This window comes from Odontomachus brunneus, unplaced genomic scaffold (assembly GCF_010583005.1).
Source record: "Odontomachus brunneus isolate Ranch 3 - 2012 unplaced genomic scaffold, Obru_v1 Obru_scaffold_126, whole genome shotgun sequence".
NCBI lineage: Eukaryota > Metazoa > Arthropoda > Insecta > Hymenoptera > Formicidae > Odontomachus > Odontomachus brunneus.
The window spans coordinates 1,025,365-1,036,813 of NW_022639576.1; the positions used below are offsets into that span (position 1 = coordinate 1,025,365).

Below are 11,449 nucleotides of genomic sequence, written 5' to 3' on the forward strand. Positions count from 1 at the left end.
TCAACAAAGCATACTTTTCATGCTCACAAAAGAGCGATTCGATCGATCGTCTTCTTTAGATTTTATATACTGTTTGTGAACATTGCCGTTTCCCTTTATTAATTTACGTTTTTTTTTTTCTTTTTTCCGAATTTTGCATTCGGGGGGCGATTCGTTCATATCTTTTAATATCGCCCGGCGCCTTTCATCTTGTCACGACAAAATAGGAAATGAAGTTTGAAACAGAATGGATAACAGTTATGAATAATGGATAATGGCTATCAATGAAGAGTTACAGAGAGGGAGAGAGAAAGAGAAAGAGCGCATATATTGAAATAAATGCAAATTTCGATCGAGCATACTATTAAAAAATCGAGGATGCGAATTTTTGTCAACTGTTACTTGTCCCGCTGCGCGTGCATAAGAGTGATTCATATTTTCTTCTTTCTCGTTTTTTGTTTCCTCGTCTCAGAACTGGGAGGTGATGAATACCGCGGTGCTGACGGGACGTCAGGTATCGCAAGGGATGAAGGTTTTCATCGTGAGCCAAGCCGGCACGGTGGCCGATGTCACGTTGCAGTCGTCCTGTCACTCCGAGGATGAGAGTGTTCTCAAGGTAATTGCTTTTTAATTTACCTCTCGTGCTTATCGAGCCTCCCGGCCGCTTAATTGGGAAAATCTCGGCGTCGTGCAGCGATGGCTGGATCCCGTCAGTCCTTCGTTTCCTCGCCGCCGTGTCTCGCGCGATATCTCATGGAGTCTCGTCTCTATTTTATTATACTACTATCGACGAGCGAGGAAAGTTCCCGCGTACGAAATGATATGCTTCAGAGAGGGAAATATCGTAACTGCAATATGCATTGTTGAATTCGCGTTTCGTTACGTCTTAAAGTCTTTTCTGCATTGATGTTTCTTCAAAAGAGAATGCATATTGTTGAAAACGATTAATTCATCCTTGATCATTAATTTGTTCTTTATCGACTGTAATGCGTTGCTAAAAATTTCGACGAATATTCCGTACACAATTCGCGAAAAGAACGTTTATCAATGAGGTAAAAGCACCAATGTTCGAATATATATCTAATCCTTTAAAAAAAATACATATATATATATGTATATATATATAAGTATTGAGTATATACATATATTCTATGTTAAAAGTTTAAATATTCGTATTTAAAGATCAAAATAATAAGAATGTTCAGGATTACATACGTGTCCGGGAATTGGTACTTTTACCTTACTTTTTCGGAATATATCGAGAGAAAGATGTCAGCTCGGAAACAATATGCATCCAAAGGCCGACATAATAGTCTTAAAACGCATAATATTTGAGACATTAGTACTTTCTAATTGCACATATTTGTTTCTGAACATCATTATATTATTATAACGAAAAAACTATCGCAGAGTAACGAATTGCTGCTTCGACACTCTTTTTTGAACAACAAATAAATAATAAGTCAAATAATAATAATGCGATTAGAAAATCCTCATAACCTAGTTGCGTGTTATATACTGAGGGCGTTACGTCCGTCTGTGTGCGCAGCACGTTCGAGGAAGTTCCAAACTGTCGACATTCCGATCCGCGTTCATACGAGTCCCAAGCGCTGTGTCGCGTCCCGAGCGATCGTCGCTCGGAATCGAACATTCCATCCGGCACTTAATCGTCGCGCGAATTCGCAGGTATCGTCCTCGTGCAGCAGCGTGTACGTAGACGGCTCGGAGATTCGTGGCTCGAGCAACGCGTCGGTGCTCGTCAAATACGGCACGTACACCGGCTTGGCGAAGTTCACCGTGTGGATGCCCGAGTTTCCGCTGGAAGTGACAGTCGTCGACACGCGACTCAGTCAAATCAAGGGTTGGAAGGTGCCGGAGGAGCACGCGGTGAGCACCAAGAGCAAGCGCAGCCTGAACGCGACGGGTCCCGACTCGGAGATCCCCACGCAGAGTTTCACGTCGACGTCGCCGCCGGCGACCGCGCGGGCCAAAAAGAGGAGCGCCGTGGAGCTCGAGGACTCCATTGAGGACGACACGTCCATGGACGTGGATGACCCGGACACGGCGCTCGACGAGGACGAACAGGAGGAACGTTACCGTGGAAGCGATCACGGATGGGACAACTCGATTGAGCGGAACCTACCGGCCACCTGCAGACTGCGCTTCCAGCAGAGCCCGGTCGAGGTGCACGCCCGGTTCCTCGCGACGGATCACGACTCCGGCAGGATCTCGTACTTCGTCAATCGTCGCACCTGGCTGCGCGTCACCGACCTGGTGGCGGGCATGTTGCGCGTCTCCGATCCTCGGATAGCGACGCTTCTCCAGGGCAGGATAGTCCAAGGGCGCGGCGTGGGTCGCACAGAGGTGCAGGTGTTGTCGCCGATCACCGGCAGAGTCATCGGCGCGAAGGAGGTCAGAGTCGGCAACGACCGCGTGTCAGTCACGCGTCTCTCCGTCACGGTGGTCTCCGGACTTCAGCTCAGCATCAGTCCCGACACCGCGATCGAGAACGGATACGTGGCCGAGACCTCCGTCACCAGGAGATTGACCGCTCAGTATCAGGTGAGGTGATCGCAATGAAGTTGAAATCGAATGCAGACGCGATTGAACAAGTCTGATTGATCTATTAATGCATTGGTCGCTACGGTAATTCATAGAAGGAAGAACTTGATTAACTGGTTTTCTTTGTTATCTGAGGACAAGACGAAAATTTTGTTATAAGAACAATGAGGTTCCAAGAGAGATATGTATTCAATCAGTTCTCAGTTATCTCAATCGGATTCTAACGCAGCCGGATGTCCAGACGAACGTTTTCCAGTCGCGATAACGGAGATACTGTTTCTTGTCATCGAGTTTTCATCTGATTCCCATTCTCTTAGCAAACCGAGATTGTTTTCAATGTACGGCTTGTCTCGAAGTTCAAATAACTAAAGTCACGTACGGAAAAAAACAACTGTGTTAGTGTAACTGAATTTTTGTCACTTAGAGACCAGATGAAAAACTCGGCTGCAGGAACAGAAAGATTCCTCCGAGAGATTTCTACTCAGTCAATTTCTCTCAGTTATCTCAACCGAGTTTTAATGCAGCTGAATGTTCAGCGAATGTTTTTAGCCGCGGTAATAGAGATATTATTTTTCATCCACGATTTCCTTACCTGGTCCCCATTTAAATTATAAAAGTTATACAGATTGAGATTTTTTTATGTATATATTTCCCGATGTACATATTTATCAGGTCATTTCCTTAGCTCTCCACCAACTACGATATTTAATTCGTTAAATACAACTTGTTAAATACACTTTATCTCTATGTGTAAATTAATGAAGTCTCGATGAAATCATATATATATACATATATATACCGGTTAAACGGTGACCCCCGCGGCAATCAACGTGTGAATATCTCCCCGTAACATCTCTTCTATCGAAAGCGCGATCGCGACGATGTTATCCCGTTGGATCTTCATTTCGGCATAATCGACTACAAATCCCCCGAAGCGTCTGCGACCAAGAGCTACGAAAGTGTAGACTGGGTCCGGGCAAACTGCATAAACTCTTGCCGCAATCATCGATGTGTGTATTGTACTAACAGGAAGGTTTATTGGACATCGACGTCGAGTTCGCGGACGGGTTCAGGACGCCCCTGAGGGAAATCGCCGTGAGCGATTACCATTTGCTGGTCGAGAGTATGGACAAGGAAGTTGTGGTGTTCGCGCCGATGGTAGCGTCGCATCATCCCCGGGTCATCGCGATCGGCGAAGGCCGCGGCGATTTGCTGCGCGTCAGTCTACAATTGGCCGACTCCTGCCGGCTCTCCGGCAGACGTTCCAGCAAAACCTCCCAGAGGACCGCGGCCGCCGCGCTGGCGAGCGCATCCGCCAACGTCGAGGTGGATTTCACCTCCAGCGAGGTCCCCAATCGGCCGGAATTCGTGCAGAACGACGGCGGCGGCACGGTCGGCTCACAAAATCACAGGGAACGGAAAACCAGCCGCGGCGAAATGGCGCCCGATCTGCATGACATTATCATCGGTAAATAGACCCTGTTCCCCTTTGCCGCGCTCTTTGCCGCTTTTGTTTTTGTTTTTTTCTTTCTTTCTCTATTCCTGTCTCTCTCTCTCTCTCTCTCTCTCTCTCTTTCTCTTTCTCTCTCCCTCCTCTCTCGCTTTTCTCTTTCTTTCCGCTCCTTTCTACGCTTTATAACTGCCACACACCGTGCGCACGTGCATTCGTTCCTTAGCGTGTTTCCTGGCGGAAACTTTCCTCACCGGGACCATTTGGCTTGTACCGTAAAAAGTTCCGTCTGCATGCTGCCTCTGTTTATGCGCGCCTCTCCCCGCATTCCCCGCCCGTCCATTTCCCCGTACGATGATGGTTTTCACCTTTGTACTTATGAATGTCAAATGTCTCTCCCGCGAAGAATAATTCGCGATGACAACGCGGCCTGTTTATCACAGGTCGTTGCAACTACGTTGCCCGACTCGCTCAATGTGCGGCCGCGATATTTATCGATAACCACCTCTCGCCGTGATAGGGAATTAAATCCGGATCCTTCGAATCTCTCCGCGACAACAACAACGTGCTTTTTCCACACGAAGCTCAGGAAACTACGAGCGAGAGCCCGCGAGCGAAACGTCCAAGCGTACATGATCTCGCTCTGGCTCTTCCTGCTTTAAGTAATTCCGAAGTTTTAACGTTAAGGCTGTATTTTCCGTATATCTTCGGTATAATGCTAGATACGCTGTACACACTCGTTGGTGCAATTACCACTGCGAGAGTGCAAATGCGCGCTCAGTATTCTTCTTCGCTTCTGCTCGCGTTCCCGAGACAGCATGCCTCCTTTGTCGTCGTTGTCCAGCTTTCAAGACGCGCAGGTGCTTCAGGGGAAAAGAAGTTCTCTTTCTACCTCTCTCTGGTCTCTCTCTCTCTCTCTCTCTCTCTCTCTCTCTGACTCAGCACACTGCTCTCTCTCACTCTGTCCTCTCTCTTTCTCTCTCTTTGTTTTCTGTGCAAAGGGTTACCGCTGAAAGACGAGAACGGGCACGAGCACGAGCCTTTGGTGCAGGCACGGCAGCATCGCACAGCTATAGCTAATGGCATGTCTTCAGGGGGTATGAGCGGCGTCGGCGTGCGTCACCACGGCGGGGCGCGCATGAGTCCGCTCGAGATTGGGATGTACGTGCTCCTAGCGGCGTTCTGCTTCGCGATCGTTGTCTTTGTCGTCTCCTGCGTGGTGTACGCCAGCAAGTTCAAGCCCCAGCCGCCGGACTCCCCGCTAGCCGGCGCAGCCGTCCCGGTGCTCTCCAGCGCGGCCAGGGCGCGCGCCGCGGCGAACCAACTGGCGTCTGGCAGGCGACCGCCGCGAGAATCGACGACCAACGCACACGACTGGGTATGGCTGGGCAGAGCGACCCTCGAACGAGCGGCCTGCGGTCCGCAACAGGTACGTGAGTCGGTCGATTCGGCTCGCCGGGACGCCGCGATTCATCTCCCTATGTTGTCGGGTGAATTGCGAGCCGTGCGGGTGAATGGAACGTCCCCCGATGTCAAGCATTTCGTGTTGATTACTATTGTGACTGTACACACCAGTCGGTCCGGGCTGCTATATCGAGCGTTGATTAATTTGAAAGAAAGATTATTCGTAATTATTATTGCCGGTTGCGACGTATGTATTGAATTAAAAGCATATTACACACATACGCACGCGCGCGCGCGTACACACGCGATCGATGGTCCCCTGACTGTTCATCGAGTACGCTCGAGATTAATTCGCGATTAAATTCAGCTCGAGGGCACCGCGGGATTTGCTGTAAATATCAGTGACGCGCGTGTTTCGCGCACGCAGCGGCCCGGTAAGCCGATGCAGCCGATATCGTTTATACAAAACAAGCGGGATTTTGTTGGATCGGTTTGATTGGAAACTCGCTTGGCAGGTGCGCGTAACGAGTAATCCGCTGGCGGCCGAAGGTGAGCCTGAGGCCGAGCTGGGCACATGCTTCGACAATCCGAATCACATTGAGCTGCCATCCGCGATTCAACGGCCCAGCGGCGCCAGCGGCGCTATCGACACCACGACTTATTGCAAGAGGGACAGGATCGCGCGGAACAGCTTCGCCACGAAATCCGCGATCAAGCCATCCACGGTGATAACGCCAGTGACCACTGCGACGGCGGCGACCACCACGACGTCGATGGCAGCCGCGACAATGACCACCGCGCGGAATGAGTATATATTTAATTATCTTCTCTTTATCCACAGAGAATTTGATCCACGAAGATATGGAGGCGTGCTTTTCTCTCACGTGGTTGAAAGCGTTTTTTAATTTTTTTTCATTTTAAGTCACACTTCACCCCAGCAAATTTGAAGACTTTGTGTAATAATGACGTATGATTTACATTTCTTAGTAGTTATTTCGATTGCTCGATGTTACTGCAACCAAAATATTAATGCTATTATTAGTGAAAGCTTCATTGCATCATCCATATACAATCGTCATCATGAACTTGTTTGCAGCAACGACGACATTCCTCCGCCATTACCACCTCACGGGGTACCAACTGCGATCTCGATGTCGACAGCAACAGCCGCTACGACGTTGGCAATCGGTGCGAACGGAAACAACGGCAATGAAGACTACAAGCCACCAGTACCGCCGCATAGGAACACAGGAGTGAGCGTACGACTTCCGGAACCGCCGCGCAAACATCGTCACAGGGCGTCCAGCAGCGGCAGCAGCCATCATGGAAATCATCGGCACAGCAAGCAGCAACAGCAGCAACAACAGCAACAACAACAGCACCAACAACAGCACCATCATCAGTCGTCGCACCATATCAAGCCGCATGGAAAGACGACCAGGGTGGACAACAACTCGAAGCAGCAACAGAAGGGAGACGATGAGGAACTCGTGGAGCTGGTGAACGGCCACGACGACAGACACTCGAAAGATGCGAGATCCCGGGAGATCAAGAGGGCGACCATAGTCGGCAATCCGATGTTCTCGTCGTTCTCCACATCCGCCGTCGTCTCCAGCGTCAACTCCTCCTGCACTCCCACCGCGGCCTCGTCATCCACGTCCCCGCCGTCCTCGTCGCCGTCCTCTTCGTCCTCCTCGTCCTCCGCCTCATCCTCCTCGTCCTCCTCCTCGTCCTCTTCTCAAGAGCAGGAGGAGTCGGTGGCGCTCGACGACCTCAATCTGGGTATGGACTACAACCAGATCATGCAGTACTTCGACAACCTGAAAGAGTCGAATGCCTAGGTGAGGCCGTTCGACCTCTTCGAAGGTCGAGTAGTCAACGTCGATATGGAACACCGGGATCCTCGCTAGCGCGCGCGAGGATCGAACTGTCCACCTCCGCTTGCACTCTCGTCGCTCTCCGAGAGCTCGCCGGTGACAACTGCGGCTCGCGCGAACGACTCCGCTACGTCGAGGACGACCCCGGTTGTTTCGTATTTTAGACTATAGTCTAGTCAGCTTTCTAGCAGCACGTCAAGAGCAACGCGCGCGAATACGAACACACGTACACACACACACGTTCATATACACGAAAAAAGGATAACGCTCCTTCACACAATTTATACAGTCTCTCGATGATTCGTCACAAACGCTAACAGTTTCCCCGAACGACGACGCGAGTTCCTGAAATTTTACCTATGTTTTCTTTTTATAGCTTTTACGAATTATCGACTATCAACGGCGAATTCTTTTGCTAATCGATACTTTTACGCGATCTCTAATTGTAAGTTATTTTCTCTTCTTTAACGAAGTCTTTAGATCTTGTCGTTTAGACTGATAACGTTCGATAGCAGAGAAGCAATTTGGAGAAAATAATATTCTTATTTCAATGTCGACAATGTCTTCACCTCGGACAAGACACATGCGCAAAGTCGAAATTATTGGCGCGACAAATCGGTCGGAGCACTGTCCGTGTACACACATACACACCCACACACACGCAAGAGGCTTTAAAAAAACTGACTGTCGGTGGCCAGTGGGGTAGGTAAATCGCTCGCTCGACGACGACGAGCGTCACACGACGATTCGACGTTTCGTCCCTCGCTGCGAGCTTCCCTTCGTTTCGTGGGATCGCCGATCCTCGCTCTTGCCCCCGCGCCATCTTGATCTCTCGCTCAAGCCCTTCCTCCGCTGTACTACGGTTCCTCCTCCCGTTGTCGGGCCGCGAGAGGTGAGCATAATAAGGCAGCTACGAGATGCAGCGCATTTTGATGGCGCGCCCGCGCACGACCTCGACAATACGTGCGACGAATCGCGAAAATTTCTCCAATTTCTACCATCTTCGCGCATCTCCCTCCTGTGCATCGTGCGTTGTGTGCTATAGATGAACCACATACCCGACGACGACGACGACAACGACTACGGAGTCTTTTGAGTTAGAGAATTCTGGAATTCTCTCGTAAAATCGCACAGATTCGCGAAGAATACGCCGAATCCGAAGTATCCGAAGTGTAGGATCTCTCTTCCTAGCTCTTTCCACCAATCTCTGGTCCTCGTTGGGTATTCATTTCACGTACGATGCCGTCGCGTCTATCTAGAGAAAAAACTGACGTCGAGGTTGAGATGCGACGCGCGATCAGGATACGACAGAGCCTCCACTTGCGACCCGACCCTCGCCGGAGGACACATATTTATTCAATCGACCGTACGTCGTAATGTTTGTAAATTTTGCTTTGTAAGACTGTGTACATGTATATATTATATATACATATATATATATATATGCGATAGCGCGCATGTTAATTATGGACTTACAGATTTAAAGTTACATTTGTATGGCTATATAGAGAGAGAGAATCGCAAGTCGTTCGAGGACTCGAACGAGAGGAACGTCGCCGACGACGAGAACGCGTATACGTTATATACTACGACGCCCCGAACGCTGCTCTCTGGTATCGCTTCTGAAAGATTACCCCTCGCCCCTCGACTGGATCCCACGATCTTCTTAGGTGTAAAAGAAAAATACTCGCGACGCGTTCTTCAATTTTTATCAATGCCGAATGTCGCTTCGCGCGCTTTCACGTGAGCGTATCCGCACGCGCGTGTATGGTGTATGAAAGAAAGAAAGAGAGTGAATGAGTGAGTGAATAAGAAAAAGAGAGACATCTGTTAGCGAGATCTGTATATCGTGTAAGGCGCGTCTAGGTACTGGTACCTAGATATAACGTACGCGTAAACACATGTCTAGGTACAGTATCTCGGTTAAGTATGTTTCCGCGCTTGAAACACATTTGTATCTAGGTACTACGTCAGTTGCTGCGAAGTATCGTAACGTGTATATACATATTTGTCATATCAAGTGTATAATTGTATATTTACTGCGACGGTGTCCGAAATATTGAAGTCAGTTGGAACGTTCTGACAGCGCGGCACGAAGATTATCCCACCTCTTGTTTCGTCACATATCCGTTCGTATTGGATTTCCTTTACCGACCATGGTAGCCTTTCTCTCTTCGCGCGGTGTGTTTAACGTTCAGCAGTATTCCAGGTGTCCGGGAGGGATGTTCTTAGAAGTTTTAGCAATCGTTTCGTATGCACCATCACGCAGGCGCATCCTTTATCCTGTATCCGCATTTGTACCTAGATACAAAGAAAAGCCCTGTACGACACCGTTGATGATGCGCCAGTAAGAGCGAAAATGTAAACTAAGCGAACATATCGTAGCTCAGACGTAATTTTAATTTATGGGATAGTTGATTAATAACGAAGAAGCTTAGCATCCTTGAGAACTCGACTTAAGAATGCCAAGATTGAAATTCAGAGATCAGCTCGATCGATAATTCGTCTATTGGAAAAATACACACCGAAATAAAATAAAAAAATATAGAAGATCCTTCTGTCGAGACAGAAAGTAAAATTTCAGAAAGTTGGTTCCAAATTCAAAGTATGAAGCGCAAAGTAATATCTTACATTTTACACGATTAATTCTCCACTTTTGATATGAAACTAACATTGTAACATTTTTTCAAGTTCATTCATATATAAATCTTTTACAACAAGGTACACATATATCAAGCATAATTACCAGATTGGAAATTATTCAGTACCTTTCGACAAGAGGAATTCTTCACGGTCGGCGACGTGTGTTTGCTCAGTACATGTGCTCTTACTCGCGTTCATGACAATGAGAAAAAAGAGAGAGGTCGTGCAAAAGAGAGAAAAAAAAGATCTGTTCTTCCCGGTCGACTAGAAGTAGTTATGAGCTCATACAGTCGTCCCGTTGTTTTCCAAACTACAACTGATCACCGCGAAGCGATCGAGTGAAACGAAGCAAGACATAAAGATGTGAGAAGTGAGCGACCTACTCCAAGGATTATGCCAGGAACCTATACTATAATAACGCATCTAAGGACTACGTGTCTAAGTATGTATGTATAACTCCATAAGTTGTGTGTGTTAGCACATCGCGTGGGACAATAGTGATTCGATCGAATCAGCGGCAACGACGCGACGCCTCGTTGTCGTGAACAAACGAATGTACGAGTAACAGTTACTCGAAATCGTCGAGGGAGAATTGGAACAACGTACGTGCGAGTACCCCGCCGAGAGAATCTAGTCTTATAGCGTAATTACTAATATTCATATATATATATAAATATATATATAAATATATATAAAAATATACATATATATATATATATTTATATATATTATTATTATTAATCAACGTACAGTGCGATCTACGTTGCCTTTCGTCCAATAATACGTATCTCTCGATTACCCCGCGATCACTGCGATGCGTCAAGCTTGATTTATGTGTATATATACCGTCAACTCGTTATCCACGTGCATACGGCGAGACAAGAAATCCCATTCCGCATTTAACGCTCAACGTAAGACCGTCTAATGCTCGATTTCAGACAACAAGCAACAGACAAAGAAAAAATTCAGACAATTGCGACAGAGCGAGACAGATGCGACACCGTGACGTTTCCCGGCGATGGAATCGTTATTGCTCGATTATTTTGTAACTGCTATTACTTTTATCATTGCAAATTGCCGCGGTGTTGCGATCATCCTCAGGCTGATCAAAGTACGAAGCTCATAACACGGCAAATGGGTCAGACTTAGCGTTAAGTACGGGATCCGAGCACGCAATCTCAGCTGCGACACTGACTGATCGCTTTGTTTCTTCTTGTTATGTTATTCTTTCTTCGTGGAATAGACGTGAAAGAGCGAGACTCATCGGTGAGCACGGCGAAAACGAATCGATCATATCCGAATATCAAGCGAGACAGGCGCGCGCTAATCGTTCATAACTAACTACCTAACGACGTTTGATATAAGGGGCCCTCGGTGATTATCAGATGCCATAAGCGTTTACTTAGTCTTACTGAGCGTGATCGGGGTCAGTGGGCTTGTATGTTAGTACATATATATATATATATATATATATATATATATATATATATATATATATATATATATATATATATATATATATATATATATATAA

At 47.4% G+C, this 11,449-nt stretch overlaps 2 protein-coding genes and 1 long non-coding RNA gene across 6 annotated transcripts in view; 2 read left to right on the top strand and 1 right to left on the bottom strand.

Moving 5' to 3' along the window:
* LOC116849809 (transmembrane protein 132E) overlaps positions 1-10,872 on the top strand; it is a 176,642-nt gene extending 165,770 nt beyond the window's left edge. For 2 of the 3 annotated variants that reach the window (XM_032827363.1, XM_032827364.1), the window contains exons 5-10: positions 452-595; positions 1,666-2,541; positions 3,571-4,009; positions 4,993-5,420; positions 5,911-6,203; positions 6,492-10,872. In XM_032827363.1, the coding sequence (XP_032683254.1) occupies positions 452-595; positions 1,666-2,541; positions 3,571-4,009; positions 4,993-5,420; positions 5,911-6,203; positions 6,492-7,236 (2,925 nt within the window). In that variant the 3' untranslated portion in view covers positions 7,237-10,872. The remainder of the gene's footprint in view (positions 1-451; positions 596-1,665; positions 2,542-3,570; positions 4,010-4,992; positions 5,421-5,910; positions 6,204-6,491) is intronic. The other variant, XM_032827365.1, reaches the window with a different exon arrangement.
* The window catches only part of LOC116849816, a 4,243-nt gene continuing 1,894 nt past the window's right edge, over positions 9,101-11,449 (bottom strand). Inside the window, exon 2 of the long non-coding RNA XR_004379206.1 lies at positions 9,101-9,573. This is a non-coding gene — a long non-coding RNA (uncharacterized LOC116849816). The remainder of the gene's footprint in view (positions 9,574-11,449) is intronic.
* LOC116849811 (39S ribosomal protein L16, mitochondrial) overlaps positions 9,566-11,449 on the top strand; it is a 6,348-nt gene continuing 4,464 nt past the window's right edge. Inside the window, exon 1 of one of the 2 annotated variants that reach the window (XM_032827368.1) lies at positions 9,566-10,361. The gene's annotated coding sequence lies outside the window, so the exon portion shown is untranslated. The remainder of the gene's footprint in view (positions 10,362-11,449) is intronic. The other variant, XM_032827367.1, reaches the window with a different exon arrangement.